The 20,606-nt window shown below is 48.3% G+C and overlaps 1 protein-coding gene across 1 annotated transcript in view; it reads left to right on the plus strand.

Annotated features, from left to right (window-relative positions):
- Positions 1 to 4,476: 4,476 nt before the first annotated feature.
- The window catches only part of LOC149341350 (neuroligin-4, X-linked-like), a 66,857-nt gene continuing 50,727 nt past the window's right edge, over positions 4,477 to 20,606 (plus strand). Inside the window, exon 1 of the mRNA XM_089543415.1 lies at positions 4,477 to 5,293. Within this exon, the coding sequence (XP_089399541.1) occupies positions 4,639 to 5,293 (655 nt within the window). The 5' untranslated portion in view covers positions 4,477 to 4,638. The remainder of the gene's footprint in view (positions 5,294 to 20,606) is intronic.

Consider the following 20,606-nt stretch of genomic DNA (forward strand, 5'->3'; position numbering starts at 1 on the left):
GTTTGTATGAGATTCAAGAGGCGTCTGTTTTATCAATGTTCAACACAGAAAAGCCATCTTGAAGAACTTTCAAAAACGTTTTTTTTTTTAATGTTTGATACCTCGAATCACGATTCCGGTATCACTGCGGCGCTGCACCGGACATTTGTGATGTGCGGCACCTGTTGTGGACTTGCCCAGCGACGGCCTCTATTAGAAAACGGCTCCTCAGGGAGGTCGGCCTGTGGTGGAACCGCGACGGGGACTATGTGAAGTGGACTATGGACAATCACTTCACCAGCAGCCTATGCGAGTACCTCGCCGAAACTGGTCTACACTCCTTCTTTTAACTTTCTGTAACCTACATTCCACTCCCCTTTTCTCAACTTATGCCTCAAGGCAGACTTCACGAATAAAAAAACAAACAAACTGCTCTCGCGTTCGATTCTGACGGCTTTGAATTCCGCAGTTATAACCTTGATTCCTAAAATAAAAAAAAGTTAGTAAGATAATTTTAGTTTATTATTAGTCTTTTCATTATATTCTATCTCGTAAGTAACGTCCGCTTTAGCGTAAAATTCAATTTCGGAGACCGAACTGAAGAATCTTTAAAAAAATTAATTGAATTCCTAACTTCTAAGTGAAAGAATTCCCATATTTATTTCTTATATCAACATAAGCAGTATAAAAATAGTATAAGCAAGTGACATCATCCTGTGCTTTCCGTGGCCTCAAAGTCCGTTTGGTTTTAGTCATTGGTTTTATGGCGTTTAACGTCTCAAAGCGACTCAGGCTATGAGAGACGCCGTAGTGGTGGGCTACGAATAATTTCTACCATCTGGTGTTCTGTAACGTGCGCCGACACCGTACAGTACACGGCCTTCTAGCATTTCGCGCCCATCGAAATGCGACCGCCGCGGCAGGAATCGAACCCGCGTCTTTCGGGTCAGCAGCCGAGCACCAAACTACTCAGCCACAGCGGCGGCTCAAATACTGTTGATGTCTTTCTAAATATATCTTAACGAGCCCATTAACTTACCAATTGTGTTCTGATAGCAAAGCGAGGGATTGGGTTCTGGCAGTATTGATGACAAAGGTAGAGTAAGAGGGTTCTCCAACAGTTGCCGATGGCCATATTGACCTCGAAGGCCAGCATCGTCGATTCTGGACTGGTTTCTTCGTGTTCCATTTAATTTATACAGGGTTTCTCCTCCTGTCCTTTTATTCCCCCTTTTAAGGATTTCCTTAGCCCTGTTATTGCTGGCGTTTTGGGTTTTATGGTTTTATTATCTTTGCCTTTTATCTTTTAGGTTGCTCGGGAGGTGCAACCCGGGCCGCACAAGCACTACCGGTTGCCGCACCTGCCATCGGATGGCAGTGGCACATCGCTTAACCGCTGCGCCACTGCACCAGTTGTGGTATGAGGACTCCGAGGGATCTATGAATGTTAAGTAGAGAATGACCAATTGTGCATATATGGGCGTGCACAAAAAAAAAAAAAAACGGTGCCTTGACGATGGTGCCGTGTTTCGAATTAAGCACTTACCACACAGGAGGGGTACCACACTTACACGCCATCACTGCGGTACCAAGAACTCGAACTGAATCTCGACTTTGTGCGCAGTACGTTTCCATATAATCGTACGAGAATTTTATCACGCAATCTTCAGCGGAATTTCTTAGTGAGTACATTTTACGACACCGGTGGTGGTGGTGGTGGTGAAAACATTTATTAAGTCATAGGGAGAGGTGTTGGGGGTCGTGACCTGAAGGGTCACGCCCTTACAACCACTAGGTGGAATGCCTAGACAGGTACCCCATTGGCGTTTGCCGCAGCCCGGGCGCGCTGCGTTAAGGCCCTTTGGGCCTCGAGGGTGCAGCAACCGGACAGGGTCGCCTCCCAGTCCTCTCGGGCGGGGTTTGGGATAGGGGGTAGGGATGGGTTCTGCTGGCAGGCCCAAACCATATGGTAAGTGTCAGAGACCTCCCCACAGTGTGAGCACCGCCCGTCGAATTGAGGATCGAAATGTTGCAGAGTTGCCGGGCGCAACATCGTGTTGGTGAGCAGGCGCAGGAGTACCCGCTCGTTGACCTTCCCCAGCCCTTTGCACGGGGTGGGAAGAGTTTGGTGCGTGGATTTGTAATACTCGCATATTTCTTTAAAAGTATAAATCGGATTGAAATCAGTGTCCTGGTCGGCGTCAGGTCCCGTGGGAAATGCCCGGAGAGAGAGCGCGCGGGCGGCGGCGTCGGCTGCCTCATTTCCGTGGACGCCTTGGTGACCTGGAGCCCAAACGAGAGATCGGTGCGCGGGATCCGAGTCTCGGCTACAATTTTGGTAAATGCGATAAGCTAGGGGAGTAACCCACCCTTGCGTGACGTTACGGCAAGCCCCTCGCGAGTCGGTGATTATGTATTTGGAGGAAGTGTGAGAGGCTGCCAAAGCGATGGCAACCTCTTCTGCGTGAATTGCTGACTGGGCCTTGAAAGTAAGGGCGTCTACTGTTTTACCCTCGTGGACAACCGCGGCCGTGTACCATCCCCTGGCGTCCGGGCCGGACGCGTCCACGTAGAAGACTCCTGGTTTGCTCCGAAAATGGCGGTCCAAGGCTTCCGCCCGCGCCAGGCGCCTGCCATTATGATCCTCTTTGGACATATTGGTGGGGAGAGGCCGCACGTGGAGGGCGCATCTCCAGTGTACGGGAAGGCGGCACCTCTCCTCTGTGAATTGAGTGTGCTGGATGTGAAGTCGGGCTAAAAGGCGGAGACCCGACCCTGTCTTTGTGAGACGAGTGTATTGGTTGTCGAGGTGGGCCTCCCGAAGCTCCCTAAAAGTGTTAACCATCCCCAGTGCCAAAAGGCGGCTGGTAGAGGTAGAGACCGGGAGGTCCAGCGCTCGTTTCATGATTTTGCGGAGGATGACCTCGAGGGCATCCTCCTCCTGTTTCCGCAGGTGGACATAGGGAGTCGAATGCAAGATTCGATTGGTCACGAATGCGTTCGCCAGCCGCAAGGCGTCTTTGCATCGTAACCCACCGCGCTTGTTGGAAACCCGGCGGACCATGCGGCCCACCTGGTCCCCCACCTGCCGGAGCTTGGCGAGTGTTGTGTCGCAGCGTCACTGGTTAGAAGTAGCATATGAATGCCAGGGTAAACCTTTTTTGGCTTTGCCGCAGTACTACTGTGTAAGGCAAAAAGCTAGCTTTAGGTTGAGCATCAAACGGCCATTTTTTTTTTTTTAATATGGCGCAAATTAGCGCGTGCAGACACAGATACGCACACGCACACGTGTGTTATCGATTTATATTCTTATTAAGTGACAGATAATTGGGTATCAGAGACAAAACGCTGGCCAGGTGGCACTCCTGGTGGTTTAGGTGCGGGCAGTCAGCGCACTTCGCGATGGAAAAGTCAGTTGGTTGGGGGCTAGCACAGCCGCAGTGGCGCTTGACTACACGTTCACTCTGTCGAGAGATCCACCGCTATCACGAGAACATAGAAGACGAAGCAACTTGACGCGTACATAGCTAGCGACCGAAAGATGGCACCACTATCCACCAGAGAGACGTGGTGGCACAGCTATCGTGCCACCAAATCAGCTTGGGCAGCTTTAGAGGTTTATGGGAGAAAGAACCAGGATGCCAGACAAAAAAAAAAAAGGAGCTATGGTAATGTCTGCATATTCGCACAAGAACCTCGTTGCCACTATCAAACGACGCGAGAAACTAACGTTCTCTAGGTTGGCTCTGGCCAACGATATTTCTTATCTGATACCAACCGCTCCATGTTCTAGTCAATAAAATTGCGACTTAAAACCAAAATAAAACGAAATTCTACCTAGGCTACTACTTTGCTAACTCGAGTGTATTGACCTACCACTTCGGCAGTCCCTGGTGCGTGCTGTAAAAGCGCCTTTGAAAATCCCAGTGGAAACAAGTGCATGGAGTAATCGCCCCTTATTCTCGCGCGCTCAGTGACATCGGTGCGGGAGCTGGGAGAGGTCGCTGCCAAGAAGTTTTATGCTTACGTGCCCTGACGTTGTAAAACGGTTTCAGTTCACTGCGCTTACTCAATGTCGACCGAAGAAGCCCTGTTACGAAGTCTAGAGAGCAGCGCCGTCTTGAGAAACCATTCTTAAGAAACCATTTGAAGGACGTGTTCAACGAATAAGAAGGCAAACATTTGTTTTTCCATGCTAGCGGTCTAACTGCAGCAGTATAGGACACGCCAGAACTTTTAAGAAGAAAGGGTGCAGTACTAAAAAGGTGCTGACGAAAAGTTAACGAAGAGACGGACAAGTGATTGTGAAAGTTTGCGTCCGTCTTTTAGACCACTGAATCCCGCTGACGTAACGGGCACAAATCCAGAGACGAGGCGGCCGCACTGCGCCCCGGCGCACCTGGTTATCTCGCTGCCTCCTCCCCCTCCATCCCTAGCCCTTTCCTTCGCCCCGCATAGGTCCGTGGCCCGACCGAGTCGAGGAAAGCGGGCCTCGCTCAGTGAAGACGTCTCCGTTCGCTTCATCCCACGCGCAGCGCCTCTTCGCTTCGTTCGTCCTCTCCGCTCTCCCACCGGTGTTGTGAAAACACCGGCGCTGGGAGCGGGTGAGCGAGCCGCGGCTCGGGGCCGTGGGCGCGCGCCTGCGACCGAGACCGCTCGATGGACCGCGCAGGCGCGCTACCTCCGGAAGAAAAAAAGCGTCTGCCCGGGCGCCCCCTGACGCCGGGCCCGAGCAGCGTCGTGAGCGGCGGAGGCAGCAGCAGCCATGGTTGTTCCCAGGCGGCGATCGTCGACGACCGCGATGGCGGGTGGTGTTTCTCCTGGTCGCGCGCGATGAAGGTGGCGGCGGCGGGTGGCTGGCGGCCGGCCGCCTTGTGTGTGCTCCTGCTCGCGCTGGGCGGCGCCCGGGCCGAGTTCACGCGCCTCAGCTCACGCACGGTGACCACCAAGTACGGCGCGCTCAAGGGCTACATCGAGACGCCGTCGCCGCCGCCGCCTGGGCCGCAGCAGCAGCAGTCGCGCCAGCAGCACCCGCTGCAGCCCGTCGAGGTGTTCCTGGGCGTGCCGTACGCGGCGCCCCCGACCGGGGCCATGCGCTTCATGCCGCCAGTGTCGCCGGCCCACTGGAGCGGCGTGCGCATGGCCGACCGGCTGGCGCCCGTCTGCCCGCAGCGGCTGCCCGACATCGGGTCCGAGAGCGAGGCCGTCAAGCGCATGCCGCTGGGCAGGCTCGAGTACCTGCGCCGCCTGCTGCCGCACCTGCAGCGACACAGCGAGGACTGTCTCTACCTCAACATCTACACGCCGGCCATCGGTCAGTGCCCGAGCATCGTGCATGCACCCTGTCGAGCCCGCCACTGACGCGGTGGTGACGGAGAGGCTCCCCAACCTGAGCACTCGCACGGAGGGGAAGGAAACGTTACCAGAGAGGGTGGATACTGTTTCCACAGTGCCTAACGTTTCTGCTTCCATCCCTCATATTTGCCCTTTCGTTTGGGATGCGGGTCCTGGGTGGAGAGCCAGCCTCCGAGCGCTTGTATACGTAATGGCACAATCAGGTGAGCCATGGTTCCCATGCTGGGCATGGCGCTGCAGTTGTTGCCCGTTCTACCACTCCATCGGGGTGGCCTGTGGATCTCCGTTAGCGGGCGGCAAGCATTTAGTTAAGAGAAATAAGCTCTGATCCCGTTTACCGCGTTGAGCGATGTGAACGGAGAAGCTCTCTCGTTAGCTGTCCGATTCTGTATCGCCAAGCCTGCTCCCGGAGTTCTCGTGATTCGCTTCCGTGCACTCGAAGCGTCGTCACAGGCGTTGTTCGCGAAATGCTGCTTTTCCCGCCGTTCCCTATGTACGTACGGCTACCCACTGAGAAACATAACAGCCGTTTCCCTGGACCCAGTCAGTCTGCTCTCGAAAAAGAAGTGGTCATTCAGTTTTTTTCCGAAGGTGCGATATGGCCATTCATGGGTGCCCGTTCTTTACCTTATTCCTTTTCTTAGACTGTCTAAAGAATGACCATGCACTTACCAGACGAGCCGTTGTCGGTACGCTATGAGAGCCCAATGTTCGAACAACTCGCAGAAACCATGCTTACAATTGCTCACCAACACGATTCTTGCCGAATACTTGACTCACAATCTCACGTTTCGCAAGGTATCAGGACGCTTTAAAAACTTATGGAGGAAGTCACATGAGCTAAAAAATATCGGAAGTAAGCAAAAGACCGAATTATTTCGGCAAAGATAGAGCTCTATGCTTTTAAAGGCCCAGCCAAGGTTCAGTGAGAGCCCAGGATTTTTGTATTTTTGTCGGCATGCGAGGAACCGCTCATCTTTCCAGGCGTACATCAAGCGCTGCATATAATGAGACTCACCTCTGGCATCAGGTGCGATCTAATAAAAAGAAAGACTTAGCTCGAAATTAAGAAACATTTTTTTTTTTATTTTATACATCAACATGAAAAATGCATTAAAGCGATTATGTGTCTGCGGGAAAGCTGCTTAGAAAAAGAAAATGCTTCTCACTCATACTTGGCAAGCTTCATTTACATGCAGCCAATGTGTTCCCCGTAATAATGCCCTGAACTGTACAACCATAAGTACTCTGGCGACATCTTTCGGCATGCCGGCGACGGGGTGAGGTGTGAAGGAAGGAAAGTGGCAGTAGTGCCATTTCACGATTCCGCATGCCCGCATTCTCAATCGCCACTGTGTATGGAATACGAAAAAAAAAATAGAAAAGATGAAACTAGCATTCTTGGGCTCCTTTTGCTTGATTTGGTTAACTCCTAGTTATTTCAGCACACGATTAAGCCGACACGCAAGAGAGAACGGGTCCTTTGTCTTTGTGTCGTCGTCGTCGTCTCGCTGTAAAAAGTGAGCTCCAACCAAGCGTAGACGACTGCCGTGTGCGTAGTCTACCTTCGTAATACCGCCTGGCTGCCTCAGTGTTTGGGGATCTTGATGTCGGAGAGAAAAAAAAGAAAGAGTACTCAGTGCATCCACTGTGAAACAAAGGCCGTCCTTCTATTCTTTGTTTAAGCCCCGTGGTTACGCCTCTTCCTTATTTTTTTATTCTTTAATAAGCGCTCAACCCTCACAACTCCAAGGAAGGAAACAGAAAAGGCAAAAATAGTACGTAGTACAAGCGCGACACATATTTGTTAGCTGCAGGCAGTGAAAGAGAAGAGACTGCCTGAGAAGATCGAGCCGCGTTCGGAAGAACCGACTGAGTCCGCGCTGCTGTTTTGTTTTTACATTATGGGGCCATCCGCGATTTGTTCGCTCACCGGCGGCCGGGAGGGATTCGCCGTGCGGGGGGGGGGGGGGGGGGGGGGGGGGGGGGGGGGGGGGGGGCTACACATCGTCTCCGTGGAGGAGTCGTTTCGTATCGACTAGCCGGTTAACGGGGGCTCCGGTCGGGCGCCGGGAAACCGCGATTGCTCGGAGGACGTACGTCGTCGTCGAGGCCGAAAGAGCATGAACAAACAGGGGGCGTCACGCGGACCAGCTCCGTTCGGCGGCGGCCGACGTGGAAGCCGTAAGCGACGCTCGAGCGTGGCCTTCTCCGCCGCGCCTCATTTGCATGAGCCACGCAAGTCGCGCTCGGGCGCTGATTAAAAAGGAATGCAGCCCGCGAGGGCAAGCGGGCCAGAGTGTTCGAAATACAGTCCAATACTAATCGAATGCGGCGGCAGTGTACGCAATGGCGAAGGACTCAAGTAACTGTCGACGAGACATTTTTATTTATTTTTTTAAATTTTTTGCCGGATCGATATATGCAAAGATGAACGTGTATTGTTCGACTACCGGATGGGGTGAAGGAGCGGTGTTCTCTTATGCGTTTCCTGAATTGTTCGCTTTTTCTTTCCTCGCAGCAACGTTACAGCGCCCATGTAGCAAATTATGACAGCAAATGGCGACATATAACAAGAATAAGATGGATGAGGGCTGTCTTGGACCAGCGGCTGTGAGAGGCTCTTGTGTAAAGGCTGTTTCCGTCCTTTCCGCGTTTCACCGATGTTAACTGCCCAGACCTAGCATCCAATTCACAGCAGATGAATGACGTCATTTAAGTCGGTTTCACAGAATGGCACGTGTTTGAGATGTTTCGAGAAGCCAACGCTTTCCACTTTCAAAACCTCAAACGCATCAGAGATGGATCCTCGCATAGCCATGCCTCTCTCTTCATCCCACTTCGCCACGCACACACACACGCGCACACAAAATCGCGCTGAATGTCGTCGTCGGTAGCAGGTGACAGCTTGAACTGTTTTGCAGGAGCAGCGTGGCGCATTCTAGGAAAGGTCAATGGGCTGTTCCTGGCAACACTCTTTGCCTCGGTGTCCGCATAGGTGTTTAGCTTGGCGCTCGACTGCTTTTCTTTTCTGGCATTCAGCCACTTTCTCCGTCCGCGTGCCGTCGTATAAAGTATCAGTTGCCGATCAGTCGAGCTTTTTTGTTATCCGGGGTCCAAGTGTGCTGCGGGACAACATACATTAAAAGAAAAAAAAAAGCGCGCACGAAAAAAACTGACCCAGGACCTGAACGCAGCCTAAAACGCACCAAGCGCAGCTCGATCGACGCAATATGCAGGAAGTAGTAAAAATGTAAAACGAAAATGACCATTTTATGCTGACGTGCTTGTATACCTGGTGTTTCAGGGAATACTTTCAGAAATTAATAAAAAAAAGGCTTTTCGGGGTAAAATTATGGCTCTTGCGGCATAGCATTACCAGGGCTGTCGGACACCAGAAAACCAGCGAATTGTCTTAAGTAGTTAGATGGTTAACTAATTTTTACTGATTAACTTTTTAACTAGTAGAGTTAGGCGCCTAGCTGCTGCTAGAGATTTGTAGCCGGTCGTTAGTAATAGCTATATAAGTTTTAAAAATTTTGAAAACGCGATTATCCTCGGCGCTCTGGCTCGACATAATTTGGCTTTTTTTAACTAGTTACGTGCACTGGAAAGGTTGCTTTACCTGCGTGCTTTTCGAAAGCGCATGTGTTTTGGCACGATGTAGTCAAATTTTGTCGAGTTACAGCGCCGTGGATAATCGCATTTTCGAAACTCTAAAAGCTGATATGGCGATTACTAGCGACCCGCTACAAATCTCTAATTGCAACTAGGCGCCTAACTCTACTAGTTAATAAGTTAATTATTAAAAATTAGTCAACCATGTTACTACTTAATACGATTCAGCGGTTTTCTGGTGTCCGTCACCACTGGTAACACTATCCTGTAAAAGACATAATTTTACCCCAAAACGCCTATTTTTGAAAATGTTTGAAAGTAGTTGTTGACACATCTGGTATTTACGCGTCTACGTGTTGCGTTTCTGCAGGCCAAATTTTTGTTGCAAGACAGCGCTTTCAGAGTGCGTGTTTGCATCCTCATCCGGTCGTACTACAGCGCAGTTTTTCTTTTTTCTTTACAAAGTCGCCGCAACAATTCGCCTGACTTTCCGCAGTAATAACAGTGCATAAACATTTGATGTTCACAAATGACAGGATTTCGGCACTCAGAAAGACCGCGCAATACGTTGCCTTTCCGAGACAAGACAAAAGTCAGAAGTGCTTGTCTCGCGTTGTGCGGCACCTTCAAAGCCTAGATCAGAGGCTTGGGCAGGTTGGTATCACATTATGATGAACAGAGAGTGTACACGCTAAGAAGTAGCACGCGGAACAGCGCACGCGGTTGAAGCACCATGGTCTACAGTGCAGGGATTGTAGACGCGAACCATATTTCGCAGGAAATAAAGCGGTGAGAAAGAATAGCAATAACTTGCGAGTACGTTTTTCGCAGGCTAGTTGGTGAGTTACTCCAGAATTAATTCCTTAATAGTAATAAATGTACGCGGGAATTCAGCGAAGCTGCAGAAATCGTTTGCTTAAAGACTGCGTGCATTTGCGTCCATTCCTTGGCAAGACCCGCAAAGGAAGTTGAAGTGTCAGTCGCTAGATTGTGACGCCATTGTTGCTCAATCAGCATTTTAAAAGTTTTTGACAACTAGAAAACACAGCTGAACTTTAAGACAGGGACAAAGAAAAGACGGACACCACAGCGCTGTGGTGTTCGTCTTTTCTGTCCCTGTCTTAAAGCTGCGCTTTGTTTTTTAGCTGTCATGAATTACCAACTAGCCCGATCAACCGCGCTCGTGTTTGTGATTCGCTGTTTTTTCCTCGTTGTTCGGAGAAAGCCAGATGCATTTATACCAGGTTGTTCAGTCAGCAAAACTTTAGTCGTATCACCAGTGTGTCAGCCGTGTTCTTCTTCCTGGTACCCTGCCCTGTTCCGGATAACCTTTCCAACCGCAGGCAAGCCGCCATTGAAGCCATTGAAGCCGCCATTGAAAAGTACTTCCTCGGCAAGGCTCGCATTTTGAATTTGTAAGCCGCGTGTCGCGGGTAGGAAGACACGAGCGCGCGTGTTCCGGAAGTAAGCCTTCCAGGAAGTGCATTCACGTGGAGCGCCTCGTGATGGAAACAACTTCCGCCGGAAGTGGCCTACGCAGACCTCTACGTCAGACCTCGCTTGCACGCCAGTCACCTTTAAGGCACCACCAAGACACTTCCTACTAGAAATCAGCAGCAGTGAGTCTCCTTAGAGTCTGCGTCATTAGCGAAGTTAATTAAAAATCATGACCTTTGTCGTCGCCTTAAACCTATACTCTCGGAGATGAGTATAAAAGCATCGGGATATTTTGTTACATCTTGCCAAATGGTGCCAATCACGAGCACAGATATATTAGTGCGAAAACACTATTCCGATGGGTAAACCCCGATAAAGATCTTGCGATGTTTGTGGGTTTGTGCCAAGTGAAAGAACGAAATAAAAGTAAATATTCGCTACTGGGATTCGAACCCGCGCCGGTGCGAACAGATGAGCTTCGCTGGCCACTGCGCGAGAGCACCAGGCTATCGCCGCTTTTTTTTTCTTAAACATGGTATTTATTACAGCGAAGCAATGTTTTACGTACATGAACTATGTAAAAAGCATGAAGAAAACTATCGCGAATAAACACAATGCATAATAAGACACACCTAAACCAAGCACAAGAAAAGACAGAACACAGCCGTACACGCCTCGTGTTGAACTGCAATAAACTCTCACGCTGGGCACTGCACATCGTCTTCGGCATCAAATAATAACTATCAAACTAATATTCGCGCTATGAGCTATGTGGTGGCAGTGACAGAAGGATGTGCGTTGCATGCGTTGGCGTGGACAACACTGTGGCACAAACACAGCATTGGAGCATAGGCCACCAGCGTACGTTTGGTGCATTGGCATTGACGGTGAAAAAGTTAAAGACGTGCATAACTAGTTCCCTGGGTCAGTGACACGTGTCACTGACTCAGGGAACTAGTTATGCGCGCCTTGAGGTACCTCACTCTTTCAAGTACTTGGTGGTGGGGTTCACCTGCAACACCACCTGGTGGTGTCCACCTATTATGTATTAATGTTCTGTTTGGATCTGTGAGATGATCTGCAGTATGAAATAAAAATAAATGAAACTATGCCTTCCCAGAATATTTTGTGCTTATCAATGCTAAAACGCCAGTCATTTTTTTAATTGGCAAAGCCTGGTCTAAGAGGATGGTATCGCCAAGCTGTGTTCTCTTGTTTCGGCTAACATGGCAGACAACTATGAAACAACAAAGGATAGGTTGGGGCAACCAAAAGGAAATAAACATAATAAGCGCCTGCCTGCACCACGTACGTACAACAGGTTTAACCCAATTTGAAAATAAAAGAATAGGCCCGTAGGCAAATTATAATTTCACCACCCCTGGGTGGAAAAGTAAAATAAAAGGGAGAAAAGCTACTGTAGCGACCCACAGCCGGGGGAGCGGGCCCGGGGAGACTCCCCTGATCTCCCCTGGGAAGTAGCGGAAGGGATGGGCAAATGGATGGGAATTTGGAAATTGGTTTGGGTTGTGGGAATTAGGTGGGATTGGGGACAGCAGGGATTTTGACCAGATTTGATTTGATCCTGAGTTCCTTTTCAGGCCTCCTTGAAGGGCGAGCACTCAGTCCATCAATAGTGGGCCCTTGGCGTCGAGCGCACTCTCACACCACAGAGAACGTTTTGTGGGCGATCTCCGACCGTCTGAGACAGGGAAAACCTACAGGGGCTCGACTAGGATCCCCTCCCCCAAGCCAGGTTCCGCCACCCCGACCGTCCCACAGTACTAAGATGACGGCTTTTTCACACCACTCGTTCGGTGCTTCGGCTCTTACTCCACTGGTACTCACACACGCAAAAGTTATCCTTTCACGGTTTTCGCGGCGTTCGTGCCCACCGACGATCGCCCCTGGCAGCGCGAATAAGGACGGGGGCGAAAGTAAAGACTACACAACAGCGCTCGTTGTGCCGTCTTTACTTTCGTCCTCGTCCTCATTCGCGCTGTTGTTTCATAGTGGACCGACTCCAGCCCGCCCAACTCGCTCTTCTTCAACATGGCAGACGTCGGGAGTGAATATACTGACTGCACTTCATGACCACTCTCTAGTGTCATACAGCTTCATAGTCAATTTTTGTTCATATAAACTATAGGCCGCACACCTTTTGCTCTTTTAATAAATCACAGCGACTTTAATTGTTTAACCTTGTTTGGGAATATTTGAAAGCGTTTTCGAAAAAGAAATCGCGCACTGCCTCGGCTATGCTTGCAATGGCGCTGCCATATCGGTAATAGCGGTTGTTAGCATCTGCTATAGATGCCACCAATGTTATTTTATTGATAGCATCTTCAAAAGCACCTTACTGCTCTGAACTCTAGGTTTAATAAAATATATGCATTTCTGTTTATGTCTCGCTTCTCAACGCTACAGCCAGGTATTGGTCTATTTGTGCAAATTAGCATTCGATTGCCGGACGTGTTTTGTTTCGACATTTTTTTGATACCACTTTCAGAGGCTTTGTTAACAGTTCAGTGCATGGGACATTATATCACTGCAATAAATACTTCGTTTACAGCGTAAAAGTTCATGACCAAGTAGGTTTGCCGTTATGTACAGAAGAGGTCAGAGGTTCGGCTCCAGCTTCCACCAGTGGTGCACTGTTTGTTTACGCGATAGCGTTAAAGAACTCGTGTCGCGGAAAAACCGGCGACGGCGTTGACGTCGTTGACCACGAGCGAAAAATCTCCAGAGAAGCAACCTGAAAGAAGGAAGGCGGGCAATCTCGGTCACGTGACCTTGCAGCGTCATCACCGCATTGTAAGTAAACTGCCCACTGTGGCAAGTGGCGGTTAAATTAATGACTGGTCGCTCGGGAAGAGCAACCTGTGTCGCACAAGCCTCACCTGTGGCAGCACCTGCCATCCTAGTAGGGCAGTGGCGCATCGCTTAACCGCTGTACCACTGCGCCAAGAGTGGTACGAGGACTCCCAGGGATCTATGAATCTGGAGTAGAGAATCAACAATTCTGCATACATGGGAATTAACCCATTGCGCTGACGCGTCATACCCTTAAGGCGGAGCTTAAATGTACCCTCTAGCTTTTTCCCCCTAAATACCTTGACATCCAATTTCTGAGCGTTTTGGGTGGAGTCTCAGCAAAAGCTAGCAGTACATTTGCGAGAGTTCGGTCGACCCTTCGTTGATACCGCCTGCGAGCACGTCGCGGGTAATGTGACAGCTTGGATGTAGATGGCGTGTGCCAAAGAACGATGAACAACTAGAACGGAATGAAGAAACGGAAAGCCCCTATCTTTGACTCGATGTGTGCGAGCTTGCGTGTCATTGATTGCTTTCGTCTCGTCTCCCTCTCTCGCTCAATCTTTACAGAACACTAGTTGAGGCTTTGCTTTGTCATTGGTTTATAACAAGCGTTTGTTCTGCTTTCTAAACGCAGAGAGTAAAAGTAAATATTTGTCTGTACGCTTCGGCTTGCCCTAGGCTACGAAACAAAATTGTCGGCTGGGCATGGTGCCTTCCGTCGATACCCAGCGAGCGGTATCGTCGCCGTAGGCACACGGCTGTTCTTTAATTCAATGCGAACAATTATAAGCGTACGCCTTTCGCTGAATTAGGATTTCGCTGCGCGAAAGAGAAGACACAACCTAAGAAAGTGTTGGGGCACTAAAAAGAGTTTCCGATTGAGCGAAAAGCCGCCAAAAAGAGATTACCATTTCGCAAGAAACTGGAATCCAGTTTCTTTTCGCCGTCGTACTGTCACAGCAAATTTAGTAGATAAAATCTTTTATAAAATGAAATAAAAACAGAACAGTAGTTCAAAATGTGAGGAACTTGGGAGACAAAGCGGGCTTCAACCTCGCGATTGTCTTGTACATGCGCTGTTTTAAAAAGCACATAAGACTAAACTTGCCGTGAAATCCACAGTGCTTGAAGCCACATTGAGGAGAAATTCAAATTGGCCTAGATCGATGGATTACCTCTGCCTAATGACAAAAAGCTTTCTTTCACTTCAAACTGAATTTATATAAAGTAGAAAACTGCGAAAAATTAAAGATAAGTATCGCTACCAACAGCTTTTCCACAGGCGGACTGCGTTAGCATCGGGTGAATGTTTTGTTGAATATAAAGGAAAGAAACGATTAATTGCGCGCCCGGAAATTAGGCTCTTACATCGCGACAGCTAGTGCACTTTTAGCCACAATGAAGACAAAAAGTAAAGCTGGACGAGAAAAATAAACGAAGCAAACCCATGACAAGAAGAAAATCAGTGAGGAGAAAAAATATTCCCTTTAACACCAAATTTCTCGGCAACGTAAGCGTCTTAAGCTCCATAACAATAGTCGGCATAGTTACAAAAAGCCCTACTAGCGGATTTTATTAAGAATATAAATGTGATGGAATTGTCCTCTAAAACAGCGCCACGTTTTGCAAGTGGCGTACCAAAATTTTTCCAGACGGAAATGTTGTTCTCAGACTTTTTGATTTTTATTTGTTGCGAAACGCTGCCAGACGCAATGCACTTTCCGCAGGCAGTATGCTTTGCTGATAATCCATGGAGCTTCACCACAATGGGCCGCAGACAACAGCTCGGTACTACGACTCTGGGTTTCAGAAACCGGGTTTTCAAATGTGCGAACAAGAAATTATCTTTTCCTCACTCTTTTTGCATAGAAAAGCATTTCGAACTCTTCTCTGCCTTTCTTCCATCCATGCACCCCTCCCTTTTTTAGTGAGTTCCTTCCGCACACCATGCATATAGTGAATTTTTGTATTTGCGCACACTCACTCCAGGCCTGCGTGATTAATAATACCGAGTCACGACATTTCTGATACGACGGGTCGCACCCTCAACGCGAAGAAAAGTGGCGCTTTACCTGGAAGACAAAGTACGAAACTGGAAAACTCGCGACTGAGCGAGATTAAAAGTACGCCATCCGCGCTGTTTTTTTTCCTCTTGAACGCTTTTCTTTTTTTTCTCCATCCTCTCTGCTGTAATTTTTGGCGCCTAATAAGTCCTTCAGCTTTCCAACTTCGGTCGCGGTCTACGCGGCGTGTCCCTGCCGTTAGCCGACTAAGCGTACCTTCGGCTTGCGTTAATCTGTGCTTGAAATCTCTAATTGGTACCCTAATGGGGGTAAACCGAAAGCAGGTTTCGTTATGCCACGTGCTTGTCGGTTCAGAAGCGGGCTATTTTCCAGCGTTGCATAAATGCATGCTGCAGAGTTTAGCTCATGAACCGAGGGTTGCAACGAGTTCGAGTTTCCCAACAGCAGTGGAAAACGTAATAACGGAACGTCGAAAAGAAAGAAAGAAAGAGAGATTAAGAAAGGAAGAAGGAAAGAAGGAAGAAAAGAAAGAAAGATGGAAAGAAAGAAAGATGGAAAGAAAGAAAGAAAGATGGAAAGAAAGAAAGAAAGATGGAAAGAAAAAAGGAAAGAAAGAGGGAAAGAAAGAAGGAAAGAAAGAAATAAAGATAGAAGCAAAGAAAGAAAGAAAGAAAAAGAGAAAGAAAGAAATAAAAAGAGAAAGAAAGAAAGAAAGAAAAAGAGAATGAAAGAAAGAAAAAGAGAAAGAAAGAAAGAAAGAAAAAGAGAAAGAAAGAAAGAATGAAAAAGAGAAAGAAAAAGAGAAAGAAAGAAAAAGAGAAAGAAAGAAAGAGAAAGAAAGAAAGAAAAAGAGAAAGAAAGAAAAAGAGAAAGAAAAAGAGAAAGAAAGAAAAAGAGAAAGAAAGAAAGAAAGAAAAAGAGAAAGAAAGAAAGAAAGAAGGAAAGAAAGAAAGAAAAAGAGAAAGAAAGAAAGAAAGAAAGAAAGAAAAAGAGAAAGAAATAAATAAAGAAGGAAAGAAAGAAAGAAAAAGAGAAAGAAAGAATAAAAAATGACGATGTCACTTTCAGGTGCAGTAATCGCCTTTCGAATTTTGTGCACTTTCAAACCCTTTTGTTATGCATCAAAGCTTTCAATTTCGGTATGAAGACTGGTGCGGGAGACAGAGCTTGACATTTCGAAATATACCCTACATTGTTAGAGAGAGATGAGCTGTTCGATCCCGGCTGCGGCGGTCGAATTTCGAAAGAGGCGAAATTGTAGAGGCCCGTGTACTGTGCGATGTCAGTGCACGTTAAAGAACCCCAGGCGGTCGAAATTTCCTGAGCCTTTCACTACGGTGTCCCTAGTAGCCTGAGTCGCTTTGGGACGTTAAATCCCCATAAACCATAAAACATGTTTGTAGGCGTCATTAAGCCTTTCCAAAACTGAAAGGTAAAATCCGAAATATTATGAAACATGATGACAACTAGCAAAAATTGCGGCCTTTGTGAAACATAAACCTACGATGGGTTCAGCAATACATAAGCTTGAAAGAGTCTTCGATCGCAGCGCCACCACGGATGGGTGGATCACCACGACTTTTAAGTGTTTTCGAGTGGTCGCCTCTTTTCGCCAAAGGCACTGTCGGAGTACTAGCTGCCCAACCGAAAATCAATAGATCGATATATATTATGCACCAAGCACGCGGCGCAGCGCAAGTTACCACTTCTCAGCAACGCCATTGAAAAGATTTCAAGAGTGGGCGACTGAAGCACCACGGATTCGTCTGCCAGTGGCAGGGTTAGGCGCCCAGTGCGTAATCTTGGCCGCGCACTACGTGGCCTCTTTCCCTGCACTGTAACCATAGAGTCACACAGTTCCTCAGTTACCCGGAGCGAAAGTGGCGTCTGTGCGAGCACTTCGTTCAGCTCGAGAATGCCGGGAAGATAAGATTTCGTAATCGGCGCGGCTTATGTTGGGGTGTAGTTGGGCAATAAATGCAGATGCTGCTTCGGAACTGGTAGCAGTTGCCGCGCTGCTGTCCACTGTGTGCAGATTAAATATTTTAATACTGCGTTTTTCACTTCAATTAATTAAACGCGAGTAAAAGTTCGACGTTAGCCTGGTGCGGAAACTTTCACAACATTTCTTTGGGGTTTGCCTCGAGAAAAGTTAAATTGTTACGGGTGTACCATAGTCTTATGCCCAACAACCATGAAGCCAAATACGGCACCGCATCTTCTCGGCGGGACTCGTTTTTCGGACTTCGCTCGGTTCCGGTCACTGGATAAAAGTGTTCGAAAACGCTGGGGTCACGTGTTGCAAGCGTTAGGCCACAGCTGCTTTAGATAATTTTTTTTAGGCGCTGCGTGGACGTGCTCGCCGCCCTTTGGCTGGGGCGCGTTTTTTCTTGCCTTTTACAGTTCAGCCTCGCTATTTTTGTGTCTTCTTTGTGGCGGCGCGCGCGCTCTCCGCAATCTGACCAGGGTTCGGCTTGTCTTTTTGCTGCAATTTTATTCCTTGATGCCTCCCTTTTTCTGTTTAATTTATTCGATTCCTACTATTTTGTTTTATCTGCAGCTTCGAAGTGGTTAGCCGTGGTTCCGGAGCCTGTCCCCTTCTCGTCAAAATTAGTTCTTTCGTAAATTGCGCTTCCTTCATCTCGTTAACGAGAAGACGTCTCCTCATAATGCAGCCCGTATTAGGCTTCCTCGCTGGTAAGCGGGTACGCGAAGCTCTGGCTGCTGCAATTGGTATATTTCATTTATTTTATCTTCACGTGAAGCGGTGCCACAGAGGCGTCATGCTTCCTCCTATTCCTTCCTGTCCGAGCTACCTTACCCCGAATATCCCGGCGCCCTCCCGTGTTTTTTCTCTTCACCACCTTCCCGCATTATTCGTGCGTTCGGAACAAACTTTTTGGTTTATTGTATATGATGGTTTAACATCCCAAAGCGACCCAGGCTATGAGGGACGCCGTAGTGAGGGGCTCCGAGAATTTCGACCGCGTGGGGTTCCATGCAGTGCCATCGCACAGAACACGGGCTTCTAGAATTTCGCCTCCATCGAAATTCGACCGCCGCGGCAGCAGTAATAACAAACTTTTTGCTACTAAGCCTGCTCATCCACGTCCTTGTGCTGATTCACCTTGTGCAAATTTATATGGACCAGTTATCCCGCCTCGGTGTTGTACATGTACTTACTGTGCCTGTCGCCCGCGAGCAGAGCAGCGGGAGTTGCGAAAACGAGTGAACAGCTCGTGCAGCTCGCACAGATGCAGTGCCTACTTACAGTGAACTCTCGAGCCCATTGGCTACAGCTGGCGCGACGGCCTCCTCCCATTGGATACAGCTGGCGCGAGGCTCCTCCGAACTAACCCGAGCTTATCCGAGTTACCTACTTCGAGGCTTCACAGAAGATTATTGGTCAGGCATGACTGTGTTCAGTAGTACTTTCAAATTAAAACGCACTATTGAAATCACTCAGAGGATACCATCGCAGCGCAACTGCCCATCTCGAGTCAGAATCCGCGTTTCCGGCTCAACGCTAGCCGAGTCAAAATCCGAAACCGCGTCTGTCGGCATTCCCACGGTGCTAGAAGTGGCCTTTAAGAAACTCGCACCGACGGTGGCGCCTGCTCTCTTCTGGGTAATATCGAGAAACGATATGGACGCCGCAACTGGTGTTCTGTGCGCATGCGCGTACTCCAGTCCGTTTCACTAGTGCAGTCTTACATGGGACGCAGAACGGTCATCTGGTCGGCCATAGGCTATGGGTCGGTGCTCCGGAGACGTTGCCGCGAAGCTTTTTACTTTTGTTTGTTCACGCTGAAAGCCGCCGGCACGCGACTGTCACTTTGTGACGCGAGATGCGACCAGTTTTATTTGGAATGATCGCAACCACTCGCAACTGCTTCTACACTGTTCGAGATAGTTGTAGCTGCTTTTAGCTCTTTATCGCAGAGGTTCTTAGCCAGGTTTAAAATGAGCGTTGCCTAGAGCGGTGGTGATTCGGCACTGCAAACATTTGTTGCTATCACCGCTGCCGAGTTGTTCAGTCATTTATAACTTTAAAGGATCGCTTAAAAAGACACTTCAGTTTGCTGGTCCATCGTCAACAGCGTTGGGATCATCACGAAAAATATGACTAAAAAAATTGTAGAGCTGTACCTGATCGAGGAGTTATTTGAGCGTAAAATGATAATTACGTAATGTAGACCATCAGATTTCTTACCATTGAGTTCATTTTCATGATATTTGTGTCCAGTATAAATCCTTGAATTAGCACATGTTCTCTCTCCCCCCCCCCCCCCCCCCCCCCCCTTAACTGTACACCCTTACTTGCGGTTTTGTGCACACATCGTTATGTAATGATTACATTTATTTCAAACGCTTCCCTTATTTGGTCGTTAACTGGCAATTTAAATCACACTCCGCTGACCTCACCGCCTTTTAACGAAGCTTTATTCTCCAATATATTTCCGCACCTTAGTGCAAAGCCACACTGATAAGCTTTACCTCGTTGTCGGTCATGCTGTTATCGTTAAAATATGTACGAAACAGTTTCATCGCGAACTAGCACCTCGAGGACTCTTTCACGCACGCAAAAAAAAAAAATAAAAAGTGTAAATGACCTCCTTTTTTTTCCCCCTCGAAATCGATATTTTGCCAACGCGGCTAAAGTTGGCGCCCCAGAATATTTAACGGGAATTAAATTATGCGAGACCGGAAGAAAGACAAGTTGTTTTAATCTTTAATGAGATCCCGCGAACGCCAGCCTGCCAGCCAGCAGCCTCAACGCAGGGCTTCGAAACCGTCGAGCGCTATTTCGCATTTGGAACGATGCCGAAGGAAGCGCGGGAGTGCTTACGTCAGCTTTTCGAGAGGCTAAATTCGCTCTTAGTATTAACCAAATCGCACACATTTTTTTCTTCCCGCAAACAGTCGGAAGTCCGCGAAATTCTCTAAAATTATACTCTCGCTTAAATTAAGGTCCCGTGTGCAGCAACTAGAGGTACTCATCTCATCAGTTTCTTGCAGTTCCTGTGGATGAAGCAAAGTGCCGTGGAAATACGATTCCTTCAGCCGTACTTCTAAAAGTTTTCTCAATAGACAAACGCGAACACTCAAAGTTTTCAGAGGAGTGCTTAACCCAATCTGTTTTGAAACAGGAGGCAGTTCACGACAGCGCTCCGATTCTTCTCTGTCGAGAGCAATCTTAAGACAGCTGTAGTGCACTGGAGCACGTATCATTTCTCCTTCCTTCTGGGTCCCGTAAGGTATCATTTATTATCTCCTTGTATCTGTCTTGAGCATTTTTCAGCAACGTGTGAAATGTGACTGGCGTGGTAATTCCTGAGCACTAGTTGCTCCTCTTGAAGGTTGCGATGGAAGGAT

This window comes from Amblyomma mixtum, chromosome 5 (genome assembly GCF_055824585.1).
Source record: "Amblyomma mixtum isolate Tamu chromosome 5, ASM5582458v1, whole genome shotgun sequence".
NCBI classification, from domain to species: domain Eukaryota; kingdom Metazoa; phylum Arthropoda; class Arachnida; order Ixodida; family Ixodidae; genus Amblyomma; species Amblyomma mixtum.